Source organism: Oryzias melastigma, linkage group LG10, assembly GCF_002922805.2.
Source record: "Oryzias melastigma strain HK-1 linkage group LG10, ASM292280v2, whole genome shotgun sequence".
NCBI lineage: Eukaryota > Metazoa > Chordata > Actinopteri > Beloniformes > Adrianichthyidae > Oryzias > Oryzias melastigma.
This window is the reverse complement of record NC_050521.1, coordinates 3,865,248-3,892,351: the sequence shown is the minus strand read 5'-3', so window position 1 is coordinate 3,892,351 and position 27,104 is coordinate 3,865,248. Positions and strand designations below refer to the sequence as shown.

The 27,104-nt window shown below is 40.6% G+C and overlaps 1 protein-coding gene across 1 annotated transcript in view; it reads left to right on the top strand.

Moving 5' to 3' along the window:
* The window catches only part of LOC112138531 (ephrin type-A receptor 2), a 38,849-nt gene extending 12,170 nt beyond the window's left edge, over window positions 1-26,679 (top strand). Inside the window, exons 4-17 of the mRNA XM_024261083.2 lie at window positions 12,375-12,530; window positions 12,698-13,036; window positions 13,147-13,265; window positions 13,447-13,618; window positions 13,702-13,795; window positions 15,089-15,141; window positions 15,217-15,342; window positions 15,868-16,053; window positions 16,135-16,196; window positions 16,311-16,520; window positions 16,620-16,769; window positions 16,876-17,069; window positions 23,750-23,905; window positions 26,404-26,679. Coding sequence (XP_024116851.2) covers window positions 12,375-12,530; window positions 12,698-13,036; window positions 13,147-13,265; window positions 13,447-13,618; window positions 13,702-13,795; window positions 15,089-15,141; window positions 15,217-15,342; window positions 15,868-16,053; window positions 16,135-16,196; window positions 16,311-16,520; window positions 16,620-16,769; window positions 16,876-17,069; window positions 23,750-23,905; window positions 26,404-26,512 — 2,126 coding nt within the window. The 3' untranslated portion in view covers window positions 26,513-26,679. The remainder of the gene's footprint in view (window positions 1-12,374; window positions 12,531-12,697; window positions 13,037-13,146; window positions 13,266-13,446; window positions 13,619-13,701; window positions 13,796-15,088; window positions 15,142-15,216; window positions 15,343-15,867; window positions 16,054-16,134; window positions 16,197-16,310; window positions 16,521-16,619; window positions 16,770-16,875; window positions 17,070-23,749; window positions 23,906-26,403) is intronic.
* Window positions 26,680-27,104: the final 425 nt, after the last annotated feature.

Here is a 27,104-nt window from a genome sequence, read left to right as displayed (position 1 = left end):
GCTCCTCTGCTAGCTGCAGCTTTCATGTCTGCGCTTTGCCAGATACAGACAGGCTTAACTACAGCAGCCCAAGAGAACAGAGAGCTGGGAAAAAAATCTCAATTTTCCTAAATGTAAATTGTCTGAAACCAAAAAATTTGACTTAATTGATAATATCCATATATCGCTCTGCCCTTGTCTGATCCAAAGTCCTCAGCAGGATGGTACGACCCGTTGAGCTTTCAAAGGTTTCATTCAGTTGGATTGCGACAGATTTCTCCCAATGGATCCTCCAACTCCTGGAGTCAAATCTCCACTCAGAAAAGCAGTGTTTGGGTCATGGTGTGGTGCAGCGGTAGGGTGGTCAACTCCTGATTGGAAGATTGGAGGTTTGATTCCCACCATGTGTCAAAGTGTCCTTGGGCAAGACACTGAACACCACATTACCTCTGGTGGAAGGTTGTTCAGTGTTCTGCAGCGGTGCCACCACCATTGTGTGAAAGTGTGAATGGGTCTGTGACTGTAATGTGCTTTGGGCCCTCCAAGGGAGGTAGTAAAGCGTTATACAACATTTACCATTCAATGTTGCTCTGCAATTGGCCCCTTTTTGGCCGCTCCTATCGGACAGCAACAGTGATTTAGATGCACAGACGTGATACCACTTCTGCCTGGGCTGTTTGCCTCCTGAAAGCCTGACAAATTAATCAAACTTGGAGATTATTCACATGTCACACCAAGGTAATTTGTGTTCACCAGGCCGACCTTCAGGGAGTTAGTCGTGGAAAAAAAACGGTTGAAGAAGATAAAAAGCATCAGTTTATTGTTTATCAGATATAGCTCCAATCCGTATGTTGGTAGTTTGCTAAAATAATGATGGAAAATAAAAATCCCAGCTGAGCATGAAAATTAATCAGGAAGAAGAATGAACAACATCCAACAAACCCAGATATAATTTGGTTTCTTAGCATCTTAGAAGTTTACATTTTTGGTTAAAATCAATTTTCATTCATCTAGATAGAATCAAAGTAAAAGTAAAAAAAAAAAATGACTGGGCATGGTTTAATTTTGGAAAACATTTCAGTTCTCTTTGAGGTTTTCTTAATTCTGAAATACTGTGGGAGGAAAGCTTGTTTTTGTGTTTCTAGAAAAAACCTTATATTCCCAAATCATCCCCACTATAGAGGAAATGACTGTCGATGACCTGAACTTACCTAGTCTTCTTTAAGCCTATTATTCCTAACCTATAGAATGAGAGGGTTATGCGTTTATCCAGCTCTCAGTCTACTGTGTTTCAGAATCAAAAATGTCTGAAGCGTCTTCTAAAAGTAAACCAAGTCCACTTGGCTGCTTTTATACCCACTACTTTGTGGTAAAGATGATAAAATGGTAAAGAGTTGTTTGGAAGTTGATCTTTCTAAACAGTTTTTTCCACAGATGTCTGTGATCCCGGAGTAAGCAGCTCTAGAAACTGGACGGGTGGACGTCTCTGTTGTTAGGGAGTAGCTGCTGTTCACTTCTACCTGCTTGAAGTCCGTCCTGTGGTTGAAGCTGATGTCTGCTCATGTGCTGCTGTGGCGTGGACACATTCCTCTGCCCAATGCCTCTATGCAGAAATGCGAGGTCATGTGGGTGGGGTCAGAGCAGCACCAAGCACATGCTTTTGTATTGTATGATGCTAGTATTTTCCCTGCCCCCTCCCATCACTCAGCCACCCCCCAGCATAAGCCCACTCACTCAGCCACAACGGAAACCGGAGGTCACCTAATCCTCGGCAACTCTGACCTTTTGGCTCAAGGATTTTTTTGGCAGAGGTCTTTGCTTCTTTGCACTCTGTTGGATGTGAAGGGTCCTTTTGTGTTTTGGTTGGTTTGGTCCATGTCTGGATTCTTCCCTCTGAACAGGAAACGGGTTCCCTTCTGTGGGCCGAGAAGAGGGCATGAGAGGTGCAGTGAGCAGCGCTCTGAACGCATCTGCAGGTGTGGAGACGTTCCTGTTCCGTCGTCCCGCTGGCCTGACTCCTTTTTTCATGCCTGCTGTCGGCAACAGAGGAGCATGGGTAGAAAGGTTTATTTACTGTGTTTAACAGTAAAGCTTGAGGACAATCCTAAAACGGTTGTTGTGCTGCTCCATTTGTCAGCTGATCCCTTTAACCCCCCCCCCCCCAACACTTTTTCATTTATACCTTTATAGCACTCGCCCTCTGTAAGCATTGGCTCATGTTACTAAGACCCCCACTGTTTACATATCCAGGTACGTCTCCCATATTGATATACTGCATATAAACAGAACGACGTGACGGACTGCAATCAGAGGTGTAAAAACAGACATCTGGAACTGATTTATATCAGGAGGTCAGCTCTAATAAGGATCTCTACATTTGGTTGATTTCTTGTTTTGATTTATTTTTCTCCCTCGCTGACGTACATCTGACCCTTTCTACTCTGCTCTCTAGCAGAGCAAGCATATGTTTGTTTTACTTAGCCAGTTTACCTCTCAGCTACCCCAGGGCAAACATAACCTTTTTGCCTTTTTAAAGCTCCATTCCAGGGGCCTTGAACCACTTACCCCTCATGTCTTCAGGGTTATGGTGTTGTCATGCCACCATGTCACACATCTATCCACTCCAGCAGGCATTCAGTAGCGCCATGTTCATCTGAACTTCATCCCTAAGAGCCTCTATGGCTCCTTAACTGACCGCCGCTGCTGTTCGAAAAACAGAGCCGCTCCAGGAATGCCTGTCATTGTCAAAAGGGATGAATCCAAACAAGCTGTTTTTTGTTGTTGAGACCCTTCAACCCCTGAAACCCCTTATAGTGCCTTGTTCATGTTTAGTCCACACAACGGGTTTCTCCATGCTGAATATTCTGCAGGAGTCTTTGGGCTACTGATGGCGATTCTGATGATCGGTCATCCCCTTTGCTGTTCAGTGATTGGCTGCTTTAGGAAGGAAGACTGCTCAGCTGCTCGCCTCCTGCTTAATGTTTGGTAGAAGAACAATCCACAGGCTTCCACTGCCTCCATGAACAAGGAAGTTTACTTTGTGCAGATTTTTCTTTTCTTGGAGGAATCTTGTTAAATACCCCACTGGAGAGCCAGCTGCTGCAGTTGCAAACTTTGCCAGTTTCAAAGAAACACTGACTTGTTAACTTTGAGCGCAGATGTTCTGCCCCAATTTGTCTAAGGGAATCTGGGGCGTAACATAAAGGTAAATTAAGAGAAATGTGCAACAAAAACACAAACAGAATGGACTCCATAAAAAGGATAACAGATTTATTTACCAGAACAAGCTACAATAATAACTGAAAAGTCAAGCAAAGGCTTCGGAATGAACCAAGGCCAAAATAACTAACAAAATCCCACTTAACTCAACTGAGGGAACTTACCTGCAAAAGAAAAGTAAAAGAGTGACAACCCATTGACTGTATATAAAATAACTGGACAGAGCAAGCCCCCTACTTCCGTGTTCCATATAGGAAGTACCACTGGGTTACAAAAAGGCCAAAGTCCCATTGACTTACATTGAGAAACAGACAGTTATTTCTCAGTCATTTTATATGTCAGAATAATCATTCTTCCTCTGCTGCTTTCTGCTTAACTTCTTTTTTCTAATCCTAATTTTTTTTAAAGATTTTTTTCCATTATCACAAGTAATTAGAGTTATAAATTGACCAATCAGATGGCTCAATAAGCGTTTGTGGGTCTGACGTCGACCGTCTGGGGGGTTTGATTGACAGATGACGGGTAGCCAATGGGAGCAGACTTCATCAATGGGTCCGTGAAGACCTTTTAACACCTACTTTACAATTCAACAATGTACCAATCATTGTCCTACTGTTGTTTTCCTCAATGGAATGTACCGATGCAGCAGTTTAAAACAACAAGAGGAGCATGCTGTCGACATTTTTAGATGAGGATTTACTCTGTAGAAATAGATTTCACTCTGAGGTTATGTGCTTTGGACTTTTTGTTTGTTTAACGTTCGTTTTTCTTTATTTCACTGTTTTGATTGTAGCTTATAAATAATAAGTTGCGTATCAAACGGAATGGTACAGCTCCTCCATAAAATCACCAACCAAAGTTTCATCTTCGCCGCACTTTTCCAGCTTCAGCCTGAATTAGACGCAGCCGTCTGAGGAGCGCGAGACAAACTTCAATGGATGTTGTCGTATTTTCAAACAGAAAAATTATCCAGCTGTTCACTTGTTAGGATGGTTATTTATTTTATATACCGCTGAACGCCCTTCTCACGTGATCCGACTGTAACGTGGCAACGCATGTGAAGTGAAGCTGCTGCTGCGGCGGCGCGGTGGGGGGGGCATGCGCCGCTCTGCAGCAGCATCACCCAAATGCTCCTTTTATCTCGACAAAAAGGAATAAATGTAAGTAAATCCCAAAGGACCGCTGACAGAATCAAATGTTGGAATGGTTCTCCCTCAAAGGCTTCAACAATGACTTGTACAATTCTCCGGTGTTATTAAAGTAGAAGCTGTTTACATCCCGCGGTCTCGTGGTAGAGGCGTGGAAAGAGGCGGACACTCACAATAAACTCACTCCAGATTGGTGACAGTACTTCCTGTAGATTCATGACTCAGCTATGACTCAGCGACTCAGACCAATCGCTGAAGATGGGTTGCAGACGTTTGCAATATGGCGATATCCGTTTCAGGAAGTGACGGTGGAAGCGGTGGCCTACTTTCTCGAGGAGTGGAGGTAATGCATTTTCAATGGGGGAGCTCATGGCTCCAGAAGTCCAGTATTTTTACAGTCAATGTGACAAACACTAACCTCCCTGGACTAACATAAACAGGAGAAAAGATTTATTAAAGTAAATGGCAGTTCACCCCTACAGCTTCACTTAAATTAACCAACACTAAACAGAGTGGGACCAAAACACCAAACCTACAAAGAAGCTATAAACTGCGCACAAAATAAAACACAGGTGGAGAAGAGCACTGAGCTGCAGTGGAGACTTGTCTGCAGCCCAGCTCCCTTCTCGTGGGCTGAAGGTCCAACTGGTGCTTTTGTAGGCTCCCTCCTGAAGCTTTGATCCAATAGGGAGCCTCGCCCTCCAGCACCACACCTAAAACAAATTGACAGAGAAAGACACAAAGATCCACAAAACACGAAGAAGTCCCACTCTGACAGAAATACATAGAACCAAAAAGAAAATGCAAAACCAAATACGGCCACAGCAGAGATGGTGGTCAGAACCAAAGCTGCACCTGCAGCCCTCCTGTTGGCTGATGTGCATCTGCAACCTTTAACAATAAAAGAGCTATTTGGGTTTGTTTTTTGCTGATCAAAACTTAGAAGGAACCGCATAGTCTTATTTTGGTACAATGTATTTTTTAATAATAAATATAAATTATGTTTCTTTTGTGGCATACATCAAAACAGAAATATAAAGAGAGACTAGCATTTTCTCAACAAGTGAAATGTTTTTGTTTGACAGAAGCTTCTATGATTTCCTTTCAAAATAAGAGATGCCTTGTGCCAGAGCAGCACTGGACAGCATAAGATAATATGTGCTTTAAACTCATAAAGATGAGATTTTTTTTAACCAAAATTACCCCTGATCTAGATCACTGGTCCCCAACCTTTTTGTGGCTGTGAACCAGTCAACCCATGAGGATTTCACCAGGGCCTGGGGTGGGGGGGCTGTGATGTCAAAGCTCGCAACCTCGCCTGTTGTTCAGTGCTGAATAGCAAAGTTAAGAGGTTTGCTTAGTCTTTTTTGGTGACAATGGTTTAGGAAGAGATTATGGGATAGAGTGATTTTGGGGTTTAAAATAAGCAAAAGTCAGAGAGAGCTCCACTGTGTCTTTGTAGATCTGGAGAAAGCTTATGACAGAGTGCCCAGAGAGGAACTATGGTATTGTATGAGGAAGTCTGGAGTGACAGAGAAGTATGTCCGAGCAGTGCAGGACATGTATGAGGGCTGTAAGACAGTGGTGAGGTGTGCTGTAGGGGTGACAGAGGAGTTCAAGGTGGAGGTGGGATTACATCAGGGATCAGCTCAGATAAAGAAGGTGGAGGATTTGAAGTATCTAAGGTCGACAGTCCAGAGCAGGGGTCTACAACCTTATAACAGTAGCCATTTAGGCTCATTTTCTACTGATCAAAACCGCCGCATAGTCTTACTTTAGCCCAGTGATCACCAACGTGGTCCCTGCAGGCACCAAGGTGCCCCCAAGGACCCCACAATTGGCCCACAGATCCTGACTTTACAATGGTCATTAAAATGGGTTTTCTGTTTGGGAAATATGAGTTTTTGCAAGTCGTTCCAGTCGTTCTAGACTGAAAAGACAGAAGATGGGATGTTTGCTCCAACATCCAGAACCTTAGCTCAGAAACCCTTAAAGAAATGAACTACAGTCAAGCTGAGAAAGTTCTTGAAATTTAGAGTTGACACAAGATGAAACAATAGTGTATGGTGTTGAAAACGGATTTCTTTTATTTGTAGAAATTGGTATGTTGTTTATATATATATATATATATATATATATATATTTTTTTTTTAATAATTTTTATTTTCGAACAAGAACAACGATAAAACAAAGAAAAATGAAAAGAGCAAAAGCAAACAAACAAGAAATATAAGAAACAAAGCAATTTCTCCCACAATCAATCTTGAATGCAACAAGAGATGTTCATAGTTCGAAAAAGGGCTTTGGATGAAGCTAATAGCTTATCAACTCCAAGCCCCTTTGGTCTTTTTCAGCCCAAATTAAATATACAATTTCTCATTCACTATATTGAGCTACATGAACAAAAAAAATACATTTCATTAGTGAAAAGAACAGCGAAACAATCACGACATTTATATATACTAATATTCATATAACATTCAACATATTTAATCATTTCTTCATATTTATTACTTTTATTTTATATTATTTGTTATTAATTTGATGAATATTTTTAATTTATGTAAGGTTTGACAACTTTTTATATCTTCCCTACAGTTACTCCATGACTGCGCCCACCTTGTGGAGATGCAGTGGAGTTTAATGTTTGTTCTAACAGGTAGTTTGTCGTAAATGTTTGAACCTCTTAGCGTATATTTATTTTCTCTTAACTGGAAGAGCTTTTGGATGCTTTCTGGGAATTGTTTGTTTTTTACTTTGAACATGAATTGGATTATTTTGAAATCAATCAAGTCAAAAAATTTCAACAGTTTTAATTTGATAAAAAGTGGATTTGTTGGTTCAGTGTAAGGAGAGTTGGTGATTATTCTTATAGCTTTTTTTTTTGAAGAAAGACTGAATTTAGAGATGGTTATGTGCTTCCCCACACCTCCACACAGTAAGTCATGTAGGGAAGAATAAATGAGGAGTACAAAGTTTTTAATGATGACTGGTTTAAAAAATGTTTTATTTTATATAGTATCGATATAGATTTAGATATTTTGTTATTATTATAGTTTATGATGAATAGATAAATTGATCGCTGGAAGTCGGCAAAGTAGCAGTTAAGCTGCATCAAAACGCTACACAGGCACCATATTGCTTGAACAAAACACAATATGAAACTAGAGGAATACATGGCATCTTACTTAGCATCTTTCCTTAAAAAAAAAGCTAAATACCAATACAAGTGACACCTCTTGTATTGCTAGTGCTAGTGACCATCTCACCGGCTTTGCAGTAATGCAAATACCAATAAAAAAAAACAACAAAACAAGCACAAACATGTTGTATTAAGAAAAATAAATGAACATTCGGTCAGTGAACTTAAAAATAGATTAACAAACTACGATTGGAGCAGTGTCTATGTAGAAGATGTTGACGTAGCCTATCAAGCTTTTATAACATCAATAACAAAACTTTACGAAAAATATTGTCCTCTTGTAAGGAAAAAAATAAAATAATAAAACTGAAGGTAAACCATGGCTAACCAAGGGAATTATGAATGCTTGTAAAAGAAAAATACTCTATACAAAGAATTCTTAAAAAAAATGAAGTTGTGAAGCAGAGTTCAAATATAAATCATATAAAAACAAACTAACAAAAATAATACGAGAAAACAAAAAAAATGATTACATGAAATTACTCGAAAATAATAAAAATAATATGAAGAACACATGGAAAATACTAAATACTAGGGCTGTCAGATTTGTCGCGTTAAAAACACGTTAATCTGTCATGGGCTTGACGGCGACAATTTTTTTGACGCATTAATCGCGGATTTTCCTCATACCTGCCTTTCCATACCGCGCGCGCGGGCGTCCCGCCCTCTAACTCACCGGCTGCTCTCACTAGATCACGAGCGGGTCTCCAACCACCGAGCTGCGAGCTAAAACCGGCCGGCGCTAGGACCTGGAGAGCTCCTGGACCCTAACCCGGCTCTGGTTCGCGTCCAGTACCACGTCTGGTGGTACCGGCTCGCGTCCGGCGCCGCGTCCCGAGAGCTGCGGACCCCCGACGTTCCGAACAGCAAGCGCACCGGGGGACGTTTTAAATGTTCTGGAGGTTTAAGCGTGATCCAGCCCCAGCATAGCGGTCTGTCTGCCGGCATATTCATGGCGTGAGCTCCGCTGGACACGTCGCTGCATCGAGCTGCAGCCAGAGAACGCGGCGGCAGTAACAGACTGTCAAACTATCCACAGAGTATCCCGCTTTTCTCAGTCTTTAATGTTTTAAAAAACAAAAGTTAATTGGAAATGATAAATCTCTATTTCATTTATTACTGTAGTTCAGCAGAGGAGGAAAAGATTTGGTCCTGACAAAAAATGAACATGAAAGTGTTATGGAAATATTATTTTTGATGTTTTTTATTTTATTTTACTGAACGTTGATTGAAGTTTTGAATTTAAAATGCCCTTCACTTGCACCTGGGCTTTTGTTAGGCATTTTATGTTACAGCCTTTTATTGTTAAGAATGTTACAAAAAAACGTATTTCTGATGAAAACTATTAATTTTGCCATTCTTGTTTTCATAATTAATGTAGAACTGCTAAATTCCACGAAGCACACATTCTTTTTCCTAAAAAAAGACCACATATTAATTTGGGATTAATCGCAAGTTAACTATGGACAATGCGATTAATCGCAATTAAAAATTTTAATCGCCTGACAGCTCTACTAAATACTATTATCAAAGATGGAAGAAAAAAATCTGACTTTCTTTCTCACTTCATAAATTCAAACGAAGAGCTCATAAACAATAAATCATTGATAGTTAACGACTTCAATAAATATTTTGTAAACTGTGGATTAGATCTCGCAAAGGAATTTCAACCTACCGATAACATAGTTAGCATAATAAAAAAAAACCCTGAAAATCATGGATTCTGTTTTCTTAAAAAGAACTGATGAGAAAGAGGTAATTGACATAGTTAGAAAATTCAAAAACAAGCATTCCAAAGATATTAATAATTTGGACATGGTATTTGTTAAGAACATAATCGAATGTGTGGCAAAACCATTCACCTACATTTGTAATCAGTCTTTCAAAACTTGAGTATTTCCTAGTGAAATGAAAAAAGCCAAGGTCATACCTATATATAAAGGTGGGGATAAACAAAGACTGACAAATTATTGACCGATCTCCTTGCTTCCCCAGTTCTCAAAAATATTAGAAAAATTGTTTTATGTTAGAGTGGACTCTCATCAATAAACACAATATTTTACATGACCATCAATATGGCTTTAGGAAAAAACGAACATCTTCACTTGCCCTTACAAACTTTGTTGAAAATACATAATCTGCAATTGAAAAAAACCAATATGCAGTGGGAATCTAAAAAAAGCTTTCGATACGGTAGATCACGACATATTAATAAATAAACTGCACATGTATAGAGTGAGAGGACTGGCCCTCACTTGGCTTCGTAGTTATTTGCACAACAGAGAGCAGTATGTCGAAATAAATCACGTAAAATCAAAAACATTGTCAGTAAAGGTTGGTGTTCCTCAAGGTTCATTTTTGGGTCCGCTATTATTCATACTGTATATCAATGATATTTGTGAAATCTCAAACCTGTTGGAAACCATCTTATTTGCAGATGATACTAACTTGTTCTGCTGTGGAGACAACTTGGAAGAGCTATTGGAGGCAGCTGGAAGCGAACTCAATAAATTTAAGAGTTGGTTTGATTTAAATAAGTTAACACTAAACCTAAATAAAACTAAGTTCATAATATTCGGTAACAGAAAAGCCAATACTGATAGGAAACTCATGATTAAAATGTTGGAATTGAAAGGGTGTCCGAAATCAAATTTTTAGGGGTAATAATTGATGAAAAATTAAGCTGGAAGAAGAAACACATAAACTATATTAATAACAAAATATCTAAATCTATATCGATACTATATAAAATAAAACATTTTTTAAACCAGTCATCATTAAAAACTTTGTAAAGCTCATTTATTCTTCCCTACATGACTTATTGTGTGGAGGTGTGGGGAAGCACCTACAAAACATCTTTAAATTCAGTCTTTCTTCTTCAAAAAAAAGCTATAAGAATAATCACCAACTCTCCTCACCCTGAATGATGTGCTTTGCTCCTTGGACATACAATTGTGAGTCTGTCCTCTGCATCAAAGAATCTATGACTGCATCTATGACTGGAGCAGCTATAAACAAACTCTCCCTTCACCATTTGTTTGCTCCACCGTCTCACCTGCTGCTGTCACAAGTTCCACAAGTAAGCGAGCGAGGAAAAGAGGCTTCAGGCTACGTTCAAGCGCATAGCTCCACTCACTGGCATCTCCTACTCTCCCTGCTCCCCCTCATTCTGATGCAGACAAATAGATCCATGAACATCTTTGTTTTCCTCGTCTGAGCTGGAGTCCAGATCAGAACTGTACAGCTGGATAGAATTGATATTGCTCGCTATTTTTGTTGCTCTGCTAATGTTAGGTTGGGGGTGTGAGGAGCTGTAAGCTAGTGGGAAAGAACTATACTGCTCACAAAAATTAAAGGAGCACTTTAAAGAAACACATTAGATACATCAGATCTCAATATGAAGTTGGAGATCTATACCAATAACAACAGGAGGAAACCAGGACCTACTGCACCAGCGTAGGGTCTGACAATGGGTTCAAGGATTTCATCTGGATACCTTATGGCAGTCAGAGCACCATTTCCTAGGCAGTAGAGGTCTGTGCGTCCCTCCATGGATATGCCTCCCCAGACCATCACTGACCCACCACCAAACCTGTCATGTTGAACCACGTTGCAGGCAGCATAACGTTCTCCTTGTCTTCTCCAGACTCTTTCACGTCTATCACAGGTGCTCAGGGTGAACCTGCTCTCGTCTGTGAAAAGTACAGGGCACCAGTGGCAGACTTGCCAATTCTGGTGTTCTAGAGCAAATGCCAGTCGAGCTCCACGGTGCTGGTCAGTGAGCACAGGGCCCACTACAGGAAATGGGGCCCTCAGGCCACCTTCATGAAGTCTGTTCCTGATTGTTTGGGTAGAGACATTCACACCAGTGGCCCTCTGGAGGTCATTCTGTAGGGCACGAGCAGTGCTCAGCCTGTTCCTCCTTGCACAAAGGAGCAGGTATGGGTCCTGCTGAGGGGTTGAGGACCTTCTACAGCCCTGTCCAGCTCTCCCAGAATAACCACCAGTCTCCTGAAATCTCCTCCATGTTCTGGAGATTGTGCTGGGAGACACATTAAACCTTCTTGCTGCAGCACGTGTGGATGTGCCATCCTGGAGAAGTTGGACAACCTGTTCAACTTCTGTAGGGTTAAGGAATCGCCTCATACTGCCAGTAGAGATAATTATCAAGCCAAAATCAGCACGAGTGGAAAACCAGCCAAAAAAGATCAAGAGGGAGAAACTTGAAATGACCTCCACATGTAACACCAGTCCTGTTTGGAGGGTTTTCTAATTGTTGCCACTGAAGTGCACCTGTTGTTAATTCCATGAACACCAATACAGCTGAAATTGATTAATGAGGCCCTCAGCTGCTTAACCAACCAGAAAATTATCAGACAGGTTTAATTCAATTCATGCCAGACCCAATAACAAAAAGTGTTCCTTTATTTATTCTGAGCAGTGTATAAACAGATGGATGATGTTCGGATGAGCAAATTTCTGGGGTTTGTGGTCCCTCACGTTGAGTTCTTGCAATATTTAAAGAAATGATTGAAAGTTTCTCAACTTCTCTCAGCTAAACAAGTTTTTTTGGGAGAAGAAGATGAGCTTTAAACAGATTCAGTCATTAAAAATCTACGTAGAGACTCACCTTTAGGTGTGATCATGGAGTCAGACCTGAAGAGCTTGTAACTCTGTTCTTTTACCTCAGTTTTCTCTAAAAACAGAGGCATCTCTTTATTTCTCTTTATTTTCTAAACCAGTTTATGTTGAATCGCCTTGGATAGAATTGGACTTTTCTGTATGTACAACACTTCAAAAGTCTTCTTCTATTGTTTTTTCTGCAGGGTGTCATTCAGGTTCCTTCAAAGCTGAAGCATCCAACAGATCGTGCATGGCTTGTCCCGCTAACTCTCAGGCTCTCGGTTCTGGAGCCGAGTCTTGCTCCTGCAAGGAGGGATTTTATCGAGCTCCCACAGATTTGCACACTGGGCCCTGCACAGGTGAGAATAAAAAAATAAAAGTGTTAGTGGTCACTAAAACTAGTTCCTGCTTCATGTCAGCTTCAATTGAGTTCTTGTATCAATATTTTAGCTACAGAACCCTGGACTTATACTTTTTCTCGTTCTTCAGGTTTGATTGTTTTCCCCCCCAACCTGTTCTTTTACAGGCTTCCCCTCTGCTCCCCGCAATCTCACGGCCTCCACCCAGCTCCCCTCAGGGAAATTGCTCCTCTCATGGAAGCCACCTGAAGACACCGGAGATCGGGGGGATATAACTTATAACGTGGAGTGCCAGCACTGTGACGGTCCTGTCTGTCAGTCCTGCGGGGAGAAGATCCGCTATGAGCCGTCCAGCGTGGGCCTCACCGACACCAAGGTGTTAGTTAGCCAGCTGGACGCATACCTGAACTACACCTTCACTGTGGAGGCTGTCAGTGGTGTGACACAGGTTCTTGAGGAGAAAATACCATCTTCCTCCTCCATCACTACATCTTTGCTCTACACAGGTGAGCAGGACTAACAGACAGAGGTCTACAGAGCATCTGCAGACTCTTGGTGAAGAACTGACTCATTACTGACATTGTTGTTCATATTTTGATCTCCTTCTTGTCATCAGATCCTCCCAAAATAATACGTATACGACTGGTTGAACAGACTTCCAGTAGTCTGTCTCTTTCGTGGGATGTCTCCCCCCGTTCTCAGCCAATCAGCTATGAACTTACCTACCGCAAGAAGGTGCACCACGCTTGATTGTTTTTTCCAAAGTTCCATAGAAACGCACAGGGTCTTTCTTATAGTAACAACATTGACTGATGTTCATTTTTAAAATCTTTGATATGCAATATAAAAAGAGCATGCAAACTTCCCTCTCTTGTCCATGGGTCAAGAAGTGATCTTGCCTTTCTGTCCCCGTCAGGACGATAATCTGGATAAAACGACCTACATTTGGCTAAAATTGGAGAAAAACTATGCCCAGATCAAGGATCTGGCCCCAGCCACTGCCTATCTCTTCAGAGTTCAGGTCCTCAGCAGTGATGGAAGCCATGGAGGCTTCAGCCAGGAGGAACAGTTTGAGACCTTGTCTGAAGGTAAAATGGAGAACACTTATGTTGTCCTGACATCTGTGTTCAGGGTTAGGATCTCAATGGAATGTCTCTGCTATTGTTTTTAGGACAACATAGCAAGACAGCAATTATTCTGGCTGCGGCAGCTGGAGGAGCCAGCATGTTGATCCTTGTGCTTGTGATTCTGTTTGTCCGCCGGCGGTGAGTAACTGGTCCCAACGGCGCTCTATCAAAGGCCTCCACCACTTTTTAGATTTATCACATTTTGTCTTTGCTAAGCCTCCAAAATGCTTTCTCTGTTTTTCCTCCGCACCCTCCTTTATAGCTGAACCCCAGTGTTCAATCTGTTCTGCCATTGCTCAGAAATGAAAATCAGCTCCAAGGGGCATGCTGTTGGTTATTGGAGGTTCTCTGTTCTTTCTTCATCCGCTGTGTAAACTCGATTGCTCAGTGGTGTTGAACTCTCAGCAGGAAAACACTGGCAATATCAGCAAACATTCTCCATTTATAAATACATTTCAATGGCACAAATGCTTCAGAACATTCACCTAACTTTCTGTGGACATAAAAACTCTTTAATGCTCCCGGTTATTTCTGGAGTTTTGCTGGAGTATTAAAATGCTCAGCTGGGTCAAGAGAATTCTGATGTGTTATGGATATATTTCTGACATATTCAAATTCATTCACCATTTTCTAAACCGACTTAACCCTTTAACACCGGAGCTGTCGCTGGCAACATTTAAGTAACTCACGTTCTTTAAAATAGTTTTCTAATGTTAACAGGGTCAACGTGAGCCAGCTGATTCTGCTGCGAATAAAAGCGCCTTTTCATATCTGCAGCACATTCGTTTTTATTAAATGTTGCATAACAGCACAAACCTGCTTTTCTCCACCTTAGAACGCACTGTATTAAACGTTCATTATATAAATGGTTGATAAGTTACAGTAGTTCAATGGTAAAGCTCCAGTGTTGAAGGGTTCATCCTTTTTGGGGGCAGGGGGTTGCTGGAGCCTATCACAGCCTCTCTTAGATAGGGTTGACCCTGGATGGATCAGCAGTACATCAACACACACTCAAAATCCCACCAAACTTGAAAAAAATGTCTGCTCTGTGGGAGGAGCTCGGAAGCTCCAGAGAAAACCCTGTGTAATATGTTTTAGGTTCATTGATTTATAGATGTTTAAGTTCATGTCACATATCTCTGCTCCAATTTGGCTCCTACATAATCCAGTCCTGACATTTAAAGGAATGAACAGGGAAGTGTCAGTGAATGTTCTCGTTCATCCAGGCGCTGTTGTCTTGAAAGCGAAGTTGGTTTTGAGCAAATCGGTTCAGGGTTTTCAGCAAACCCCTGCAGCTGCTCAAGTATGAAGCTTAAATGGTGGCACTTGCCTACAGCAAAAGCTTTAGCATCATTAAGGGATTCAGCTTAAAGCTGCACACATCTCATAGATAATGCAGATTTTCTAGTTTTAAAATGTCTTATTTTTCAGGAGAAGAAATTCTCACAGGCAGAGACAGGACCACACATACTTTTCCACCCCAGGTAAAAGCGCATCTTTATAAACTTACATAATTCATGAACCAGTTCTCGGTGCAATTTTGTGTCTTTGACATGCAGAGCAGTTAAAGCCGCTGAAGACTTACGTGGATCCACACACATATGAAGACCCCAACGTAGCTGTGCTGAAGTTTGCCACAGAGATCCACCCGAGCCTTGTAACAAAACAGAAAGTCATTGGAGCTGGTGAGTGATACACTCCAGTGAAAATCTGCCATGGGGCTTAAAATGTTGAAGGAGCTTTCCAACCCACAGTTTCACTGTTTATTTTGTGTGTTTTTCAACGTTTAAAGGGCTGAATGACGGTGGTTTGCAAGATTAGAATCAGTTCACACACAACAAGTTGAGACACTGCGCTGTGCGTCAGGTCTGAGAAATGTGAGGGTTTAAAACCAGGTTGGCAGCAGAACAAGACTTTGGAACGCTATTCTCTAAGGATAGGCCTGGTCAAGAGCAACCACTTTTACTCTTTGGGCTTTCAGCAATCAGCTTCCATGATCACGTGTGCAGCAACCGGCCGGCCTGCAGCACACCGGGCTGTCTTTCTTGCAGCATCACCAAAATACACCTCTGTGAAAGCACCTCAGGCAAAACAGCCACAGAGACTTCCTCATTTTGTCACTGTGGTACAACCAAGGCCTGTAGCAAGAAACCCCAGAAGAGTCATCACATCCTTTTCATGGCTCTGATAGAGACTGTGCCTTTTTGCAGGAGAATTTGGTGAGGTATACAGAGGAATTTTAAAGGTTCCAGGGAAGAAGGAGTTTCCAGTAGCTATCAAGGCACTGAAACCTGGATACTCTGAGAAGCAGAGGCAGGATTTCCTGAGCGAGGCCTCCATCATGGGCCAGTTCTCCCATCAAAACATCATTCGTCTGGAGGGTGTGGTCACTAAATGTAGGCATTCCTGTTGTTAGTCTTGTCTTATCTTTTAGCATCATTTGTAATTTAGTGCTTGTCACCGTTTTTTTTTTGCAGTTAAACATGCTATGATAGTGACTGAATACATGGAGAATGGAGCACTGGACAAATATCTTAGGGTGAGTCCACCTGTTGTTTCCTTCCCTTACGTTGAGACAGCTTATCATGTAACAGCTTGAAAGGGGGGGAATGACATAATTTGGTATAAGAACAGCTCCACTGTCTTCCTCTAGGACCACGATGGAGAGTTTTCCTCCTTCCAGCTGGTGGGCATGCTGCGTGGAATTGCAGCTGGCATGAAGTACCTCTCTGACATGAGTTATGTTCACCGGGACCTGGCAGCACGCAACATCCTGGTTAACAACAACTTGGAGTGCAAAGTGTCTGATTTCGGCCTGTCCCGAGTGCTGGAAGATGATCCTGAGGGGACATACACCACAAGCGTAAGTAGATGTGGGCTTTCCTCCGAGCGAGAGCCACTCCTCCTCCTGGCACAGAGAAGACATGGGACCTCATTGCTGGGTATGTGTGTTCCGTCATAGGGTGGTAAAATTCCCATTCGCTGGACAGCTCCAGAGGCAATAGCCTACAGGAAGTTCACTTCAGCGAGTGATGTTTGGAGTTTCGGCATCGTCATGTGGGAAGTCATGGCATTTGGAGAAAGACCCTACTGGGATATGAGTAACCACGAGGCAAGCCAACATCTACAGATTTGAATTATTTTTTTTTTAACTAGATTTTTGGTTTGGTAAATAGCTACCCTAAAAAACTCTTAATTGATGATGTGACCAACTGCAGGTGATGAAGGCTATCAATGAGGCCTTCAGGCTGCCTGCACCCATGGACTGCCCCTCAACTGTCTACCAGTTGATGCTTCAGTGCTGGCTGCAGGATCGGTCGAAGAGGCCGCGCTTCGGAGACATCGTGAGCCTGCTGGACAAGTTAGTGCGCAGCCCCGACTCTCTAAAGACCATCGCAGACTTTGACCCACGGTAAGATCTGTTTGGTCATCAGCCATCTGGCTTTTCTTGAAGCGTTGGCCGCCATAAACATCCAAGTCTTAAGTCCTCCACCACAACAGTTTGAATGGTGAAACTTAGCTCTTTGAGCTGTAAAGACAGAGCTGAAGCAACATCAATTCTTTGTTGCTTTTCAGCTAGCTTTTAAAATAAGATATCAAAGGACTTTTTTTCGCACATCATTCATTCCATTTCAGAGTACCGGGTGTTTTGATGGCTGTGGTTCTCAGGTTTCAGAGCACTTGTCCTCCTTGCATAGGAGTTTTTCTGTCCCTGTGCTCCTGAAAGATACAGTTTTGCTTTCGGTTAAGATGTGAAAGTTGTGCAACAGCACAGAGACCCATGACTTGGAACCTGTCAGTCCTACTTGCAGGTGAAATGTTTGAATTATAACCAAATAAACCTCCTAAAAATGTTGGAGATAAAGAACTTGTCTTGTTGCTGATTGTGAGAGGATATGGTGACACAGAGTTTTGTATATCATCACTATGGCCGGGGTCCAATAGGAATGGTCTTCTGAGTGCAGTTAGCAGGTTGTGGCCAGACTTGGTATCAGTTTTAGATTTTAGGTCTTACTGTGGAACTTTTTGCCAAATTTCCTTCCAACCAAAAATTACAACCATCAAAACATTAATAGCACAAAAACATTAACTCTGGCTTTTTCAGTTTCCCCAAAAATATTTTTTCTTGGTCATAAAAGTAATATTGTGTAGTAAGAATGTAATTTCTTGTTTCTTATGTCTTGCCAAAAAAATTGACTTTGGGGTAATGTGGCATCTAGACATGTCCTGCTTCTTAATTGTATCCATATACTGTATATGATCATATACCACCTTTAGAACACTAAAAAACTAATTATGAAATATTAGGTATTTTTCGTGAGTTTTTTCCTACCCAGAAGTAAAACGACTCGATTCGTGAAGCTCCGCCTGCTGTTGTGTGTGGGTACCGCCCATTTCATGACATCATTCTAGAGCTTTCCTTTTTTAATTTCTCCCATGAAAATAAAAATAATCCAAAATCCTTCAAAGATGGACACACATACCATAAATCTGCCTTTAGCAGCCCCGGCCATCACTACACTTGTTCACAACATAAATACATGGAGTGTCTGAATGACTGTGCCTGACAGTGGTGGGGGTGGAAGGTTTTAAACAAACACCTGTTAGAGCTGGAATTTATTGAAGTCAGGACACAACTGGAAGATATACGGTATTCTGCATCTAAAATGAACGTTTTCTGCTGATCATCACTGGATAAGGGGATAAATTGAGGAAAACGAGAGCAACTTCTAGACCAGGGGTCAGCAGCCTAGGGCAGAGAAAAACGGTGGCACGCTGAGGGAAAGACGGTGGCATACCAGGGGCCAGTCCTTCACACACAGGCGTAGGAGCTGTTACGCACGCACAGAAATGCTTACACAGGCGCAGAAATGCTTCCGCGGGCGTAGCACAGGGACACAGGAGCATCCGTGGGACGTTTATTACGAGCGTGGAGTTTGGTTTATGCCCGTGTGTGACGCAAATTGCTTGCGTGGAGTTTGGTTTATGCCCGTGGAGTTTGTAATACGCCCGTGTGAGACTTTTGGCGAAAATCTGACGCCATAGACCCAGGGTTTCTGCAGATACATGTATGTGTGTGCGCTCTGTGGCAAAGTTGAATTCTATAAACATCGGTGTTATGGTCCGACGGAGTATTAGGGCCACCAAAAAAAATAAATTAAAATTATGATTTTTAAAGTGGCGAATTTACGAGATTTACAATCGAAATGAGCCTATTGTGAATGAACACTGTGAGCAGAACCAGACCGACTAAACTGTGAAAAGCTTCTGATTTCAACAGGTAAACTGAATGTTTAAAACATTGCACATGTTTGGAAGTTTCTTTGTTTGATTTGCAGTTTATTAATCATTGATGGTGGCTTTATTTATATTTATTCTGCTGCTATGACTACTTATGTTTATAAGTTAGTTACATTTTATTGATCATTTTAATTTTGTATTGATCTTTTAGCAGTTTAATGGTGTTTTGTGCTTTTTATTATTATTTATTGCTGCTTCTACAACAGCTTTTGGTTTCATCGGCATTCTCAGCGTCACTGTCAGTGTCATTGCCAAATTGTGAGCTCTTACTTTCCGCGCTGCCGGCTCAAATTGATAGGGCTTTACAGTCCTCAAACCACAAACACCCGGCGCCTCTAAATCAGCGTCACTTTCAGAACAAATGTTTCCACAATCTGAGTCTGAAAACAGAATTGTGGACCTTGAAATATCGCCGCTATCGCTAGCTCCGACACGCAAAGGAGAAGCCATCTTGCTATGTTGACCCCTCTGACGTCACACGCACCACGTGACCAAAACGGAGCTTTTTACCCGGAAGAGACAGGTTTGCCAAATTTGGCCGCAAAAATGCAGTTTTATTTCAATATTTCTTGCTCAAAACACGGCAAAACATTTGTAAATGGTAAATATAACGCGAAATACAGTTAACACCGAAAGAGACCCACAACCCCATTACTAGTCCTTTAATGTCGTCCGTCTTCCATGGTGTTTTAGAAGTGGTTCTTAGTGTTTTTGTTTTGACTGGAGCCACTGCATCTAAGGAAGACTGAAGTCTGTTATTAAAGTTATCAACAATAAAATCACAGGATGCAAATAAATTCTGAGCAGGAGTTTAGTTAAAATTATTAATAAAATTTGCAGCCACTTCAGGATTTATATACTGTTTCCTCACAGTTCTCACTGTTAAGGAGCAGATCTGTTGCGAGGACATTGAACTGTTAGCTGTTAGCACGAGACCGTTCTACATGCCGAGGGAGTTCTCGCACGTTATCGCGATAGCTGCGTATGTCCCCCTCCTCTGCTAATGGCAAAGCTGCATGTGATATCCTGCACTCTGTGGTTAACAGACTCCAGACACAGAGCCCAAATACCCTTCGCCTCATCTCTGGAGACTTCAATCATGTCCCTCCATCATCCACTCTTCCAACATTCACCCAGTACGTCTCATGTCCCACCAGAGACAATAAAATCCTGGACTTTTAATCTCGTAAATTTACGACTTTTACTCTTGTAAATTTACGACTTTTAATCTCGTAAATTTACGACTTTTCTTTTTTCTCGTAAATATATTGAAGTCGAGGGGAGCCTACAGTCCAGCGAATTTATGCCGTGCGCTGAAGCAGGCCGACCAAACTGTGAAAAACATCTTGGATTTCATCAGGTAAACTGAATTTTTAAAATATTTCAAGTGTTTGGAAGTTTCTTTATTTGATTTACAGTTTATTAATGTTTTATTCGTTGATGGTGGCTTGCAGGATCTCTGCAGATTACGTTGACAAAGCCGTTGATATCCGCGCAGCTGTTCACTTCCAGTCATTGTTTCCTCCGCGACAGACCAGATCTCCTCCAACTCTGTGATGCTTCCGTCTGAAGAGGACTAGTTTTTGGAATTTTCAATGTTCTTGTGCTAATGTAACAGACAACTGTCATTTCTCAGTGTTGTTTTGTGTTGAGACGGGACGTTTCATTTGGAGAAGGAGGCGTCCGGAGCTCTGTTTACATTCTCCTTTGGTTGTCATGTGACGTAAGGTGGCGAAAGGGCTTCTGGGAAATGAAAGGCAAAATAAAGTGACGGTCCTGATAAACATGCATTTCTGAGCTCTTTATTTACATATGAAACTCCACACTACTGACACCTAACCAGGAAATAATTTGGTTTTGAATCCCTAAAAGGCTCAGAATTTCTTTGTTTTTAACACCGATCTGGAAATTAATCTTCACAAGATACTCCACGTCAGCTCTGATAAACAGACACATTTGGGTTTGTCTCTCATTAATGTATGACTTTAAATCTCGTAGATTTACGAGTTTTTTCTCGTAAATTTACGACTTTAAATCTCGTAGATTTACGAGATTAAAAGTCGTAAATATAGCCTATGACTTTTAAAGTCATAAATATACGACTTTTTTCTCGTAAATTTACAAGAAAAAAAAGTCGTAATATTACTTTTTTTTTTTTTTGGTGGCCCTAATACTCCATCGTATTTACTCAATCCAAGCTACTTTAAAAATATGTTGTGCAATTTCTGTAACATTAATCATATCCACAGTGCAATTGCTTATTTTTTCATTTTTCTTTTTTGTATTTTTTATCTCGGCACAATTAGTTTGCTCTCTTGTAAATATGTAAATTGTTCTAATTCTTCTATTTGCAATGCTGCTGTAACGCTGAAATTTCCCCACCGTGGGACGAATAAAGGACTATCTTATCTTATCTTATCTTCATATCAAAGCCTAACACAAAAAATTAATGAATTTGGTGTTTTTTCTGGATATAAGATCAATTTCTCAAAATCCGAAGCTATGCCACTAACTGGCAAGCCCACAATTTGTAACTTTCCCCCATTCAAGTGGCCCCCCACAGGATTTGTATATTTAGGTACATTTATTACTCCTGATTTCAAACAAATGTTTAAAGCTAATTTTAATCCACTTTTTGATAAAATAAAATCAGATCTGGAACGGTGGAGCTGCCTTCCTGTGTCTTGGTTGGGTAAAATTTTTAATTTTGAAAATGAATGTCCTTTCACGTTTACTTTTTCCGATGAAAATGATTCCCATCCTCTTCACAATTAAAGTTATTCGTAAAATAAATGGGTGGTTTAGTTCCTTTATTTGGCATAAACAAATACCTTTAATAAAATTAAGTATTTTGCAATGCCTCAGTGATGTAGGTGGCTTGGACTTACCTAATCTAAAAAAATATCAAATTAGTGCCCTTTTACAGCCAATATCAGTTTGGGCCCGTAATAATTCTTCTTCTGTTTGGTTTGATATTGAAACAGCAACAGCTAACTGCCCTCTATTAAATTTACTTTTTCTTAATAATTTGAAATTAGTTAGAGAACATTGCAGAAATCCAGTTGTAATTAATTCAGTAAAAGCATGGAGAGCAGCACAGCGCATTGAGGGAAGACTTGGTCTAACATCCATATATACTCCATTAACTAACAATTATAACTTCCTACCAGGTAGACCTGGGTTTTAAATATTTGGAATCAAGGGGTATTCTTTGTTTGGGAAACTTATTTGAGGATGGGGTCCTCATGACTTTCATCCAGATTGTGGAAAAATATGATATACCAAGAAATGATCTTTTTTGTTTTTTCCAATTAAGAGACTTTATAAAGAAAAAACTTCACTGTTAACTGATCTTAATGTTTCCGATATTGAAAAACAAATATTTGGCTCCACAAGAAATATATCCACCAAGTGTTTATATAACATATAAAAACAAAAATCTGCTGTAGGACCCCGAGATTTGGGATGGATTTGGGAGAGAGAACTTGGAGTGGAGATCACAGAGGACATGTGGAAAAAAATATCTGGCACAATAGTCAAAAGATTACAGTGTGTAATCGAACTAGAGCATTACAACCTAAAATCCTGCATAGGGTACATTTGTCGCCAAATCGTCTTTCTAAATTTAAGTCTGCTTCTGTTACTTCACTCTGCCCCACATGTAAAATAACTGTAGGTACATTAACACATCGTTATTGGTCTTGTCCTAAAATACAAAACTACTGGAATTCCGTAGCTTATGAAATACAGCGTATACTGAAGATCAAAATTGAACTAGAACCACTAGAACTAGAACTAGAAATGTAACATTTCTCCTTGGCCTCCCCAATATGCAAATTAAGAGTGTAACTCAAAGAAAACTATTTAATGTCCTAACCTTTTGTGCCAGAAAAAATATCCTGCTCCACTGGATCTCCACAAAGCCCCCCACCATGTCAGGACGGTTGAAAATAATAATGGACCACATTCCTTAGATTATTTAACCTGTACACTACATTCTACAACTGAAAACTTTGCAAAAATGTGGAAACCTTTTTTGGACCATGTAAGTGTTGATGTGTCTGCTATTCTTTATAAAGGCTTCTTATGAAATGAAATAGCTGTGAATTGAAAAATACCTTATCTTTTCATTACTTGATGATTAATGAATTAACTAAAAGAGAGGTTTTATAATTTATTTTTCATTGTATGTGTCTTTTGTTTGTTTTCTTTGTCTAATTTAGTTCCTTTCTTTGTACATTGTCCTGTGTTTGCATTTGTGCGTATGTATGTTTTGTTTTTGTTTTGTTTTTTTTGTATTAAAAAAATAAAATAAACCTTGAGGAAAAAAAAAGATGACAGAATTTTCTCCGTTACATTTCAGTCACTTGAGCTCAAAAAGTAGTACTCTGGCGTGTATGTGGAACATTTCTTTGCAAGTGGATAAGGGATAAGTGCGGGAACAGATGGAAGAACAGATGTAAAAGCAAGCTACGACTTCAAGACAAACAAAAGAACACAAAACATAAAACTGTAGCACTACTTAAAATATGGATCCATTGCAACGCGTGATTCCCACACCAAACCTGCTTGCATAATATTCACAACACTAATTGGGAGAATATGTTACCAGAGTTTGATGTTACACTGGTGTTGTTATCTGGTTTTATCTCTTAGTATGAATACATTTGCATTACGTTCAAGTTTACTGTTTCTGTGCACCCCTTAATTCTCACCACATAATTTCTATTTAAACAGGAGACTGCTGTGGAAACCAGATTATAAACATTTGCATTTCCTTCCCATTGCCAGCATTTCAATCCGCCTGCCTAGCACCAGTGGTTCGGACGGTTCTCCCTTCAGGTCTGTGTCTGAATGGTTGGAGTCCATCAAAATGAGCCAGTACATTGACAACTTTACATCTGCTGGGATCCTCACCATGGACCAGGTCTTGCAGATGAAGAACGAGTATGTTTGTCATCTTTGCTCCTAATTGAAACTAAAACTACTTGGACCGTTTAATGTTTGTATTTTCCTTACAGCAAGCATCAAAGTTTTCTCAAGGCGTGTCTTTAGAAGCAGAAGTCAAACTTTTAAAATACTTGTGACAAAAACATGTTTTGGGGAATAGGCTCATTTATGGTGGACCAATGGTGGAGGTTGTAGTTTCTATTCTCTGTGCATTCATCTTTCCTTGCAGTAACACATGCTTACTGCCTTAATGGGCAGCACTTCTGAACTCCCTAAATCCCTGAATCACCTAAAATATGCCTATCTAGGTGAATATTAGGGATGTCCCGATCCGATCACGTGATCGGAAATCGGGCCCGATCACGTGGTTTTGGACTTGATCAAAATCTGACTCCTTTGTCCGATAAGGATCAGATATTTAATTAATTCTCATTATGTTCAGAGCTTTATATTTAATCTTATCATTCCAGATAAATACTCCACTAGAAGTCTGCATGTCATGAAAAGATCACAAAATGTCATTACCAGAAAACGCAGCAGAAAACTGCAGCATCTCAAGCAGAAGGCTAACCCAAACAAAGCTAGCTAAAAAGCTAACTTCCGGGGTCAATAATTCTTTTAAAAACGCTTTAAATTGACAGCAAGTGTCTCTATTGTCCTAACACAAACGACAACCTCTAAAGGTATTTCAACTGAAAAAGACAGAGTTTTTTTTTTCTTTTTAATGTGAAGCTCTTCATGCTGCAGACAGATGGCTACACAGCAGCTGCTAACTGCTACATGCTAGCGCCGTGATTTTACTCCTTAGGACCCGAGCTGTCCTTTGACATGCCTGTTTTATTTATTTGACAGAGAAATAACAGTTAAGAAAATTAACTACTGTGGTAATAAAACCAAAAATGTGATGTCTTAAGAACTTAATAAAGAAGCACATAATGTTAAAAATAACAAAATAAATAAAACTAATAAATTAAAATTAATAATGATATCAGCTATTCATGAACACTCATCAAATTTTATGATAAAACAAAATCATAATTTATTTTTAAGAATTTTAAATGAGGACAGGAATCACATTTGGTCAAAAATGTTCAATAGCTCTAAAGATGTTAAAGCTAAAGTCACTAAACTTTATCACATGACTAATTATCACTTATATAACAAGAAAATAGTTATTTTTTTCCTAGTTTATATTTGCTGTATTTTTACTTGTTTATTAAAGCTATTTCACAGAAGTGTTTTATTTAAGTTTTTAATGATAAAAGAAGGCAAATGAAATATAAATGAGGGACAACACAAATCTGTTTATTCAATGTTCAATTCATGTTTTAAATGTGTTATAAAAGTATCGGATCGGGACTCGGTATCGGCAGATACCCAAATCAAATGACTCGAATCGGATTAGGACCCCAAAAACCTGATCGGGACATCCCTAGTGAAAATGCTTATTTAACTTTGCATGCAGAGGCAAAAACCTGTAGGGAAAGATCTCCTTGAAAAATGTAGAAATAGATGCTTTTGGATCTTTTTCTAACCACAAGACCCTCCAAAAAAAATAAACTCCTCAGTCTCAGTAAATTCCGGTATTCTGTGCAAACAGTAAAGACAAATCCTTTCTATTGTTTGTTATGTAGCAGGATGTGATTTCTTGGCTCCATATTTCATCTTAGTACATGTGGCAGCACTCTTGGAAAACCATCAGTTATTTATGATGCACCCGTTTGCCAGACGAGTGATTCATGGGAAGCAGGGAGAATTCTCGTTAAGTAGTTGAGGCTGTAATTAAAGCTTTGACTTAGAACCAGTGTACGTGAGTTCAAGGCTGTAGGTCTACATGCGAGGAGCAAATAAGTCAGAATGACTTGTTATTGTCAAAGAAGAATAAAAACTGGCAGATCAGAAGCTTAGAGCAGGCCCCACCTAATTCAGCAGGTTGGGACAAGACTGGACTGGATTCAACTCCAGGCTGGTATTTCATCACTCTGAATGAGTCAGTGATTACTTCAAGACACAGGAAAGCAGGAAGGATGTGTGGAAAATGCTGGACTGAAGCCACCAGAGCAGCCTAACCCTTTAACACTACTGGTTTAGCTCCAGTGGTGATGTTCTTTGACTTCTTGTAGCACTTCTACAATTTAGGCCAGGGGTGTTCAAATCCAGGCCTCGAGGGGCGGCCTCCTGCTGGTTCTCCAGAAGCCCTGCCTGATCTGCTGCTGATTACCTGTGTCATATGTGTTTAGCTAATAATGTGCTTCAATTGCAGGTTGGTTGGAAAACCTGTTGGACACTGACCCTCGAGGCCTGGATGTGGTCACCCTTGGTCAAGGCGATTAACATAGCTCCAGTGAATTCTGAAGTGGCAAATCCATTCAGAATCCACCGGAATTATGTTAATCGGGTAAATGGTTGAAGAGTTGGGTTAGGGTGTTGTTTAGGCGTCACCGGGAACACCTCAGGTGTTAAAGGGTTAATGCTCTTTTCTCTGTCTTTTGCAGGGACGTCAAGAACATTGGCGTTAGGCTTCCCGGCCACCTGAAGAGAGTAGCTTACAGCATCTTGGGCTTAAAGGACCAGACCAGCACCCTGAGCGTGTTTGCAGTGTAATCCTTGCAAGGAAGTACATGAAAAGCAGGGCCTGGAGCAGGCAGCCCTTTGTACGCTAAGCTTTGCTTAAGCTATGCTGGCTGGATAGTATTGAAAGAACACAACCAAAAAAATGTCTCCATCCTGTGGGCTGAATAAATCAGACTTATCGTGCTGCGTTTTTCACATGGAATGGATCAAGTAGTCTGTATAATATCTATTTTTTTATTGTACACCTTTATTGGCTACATCCCAAAACTAGAAAACTAGAATGCTCTTCTTTTCCTTTAATAATCATCGTTCTCAAATCTGCGTTGGACTTGTACCAAGAGACCTGTTTTGATGTTTTAGGCTCTGAATGGCCTCCACCTACATTTTGGGTCCACCCATTTTGGATGAAGGCGGCTGAGGTCAGATTAATGGCCCAGTCACAAATCAGTTGCGATGCGTCAGCGATGGGTAAAATCCGGGAAATTTGAACAAAATCTTGAGACGGATCTCACGATTTTGCACTCGTCGGCGGCGCCCTCAGACTGAATAGGAGGCGCCCTGCGACGATTCATACGCTTTCTGTGATCACCTCTGACGACGGTAGGACCAAGGGGAGGAGGCA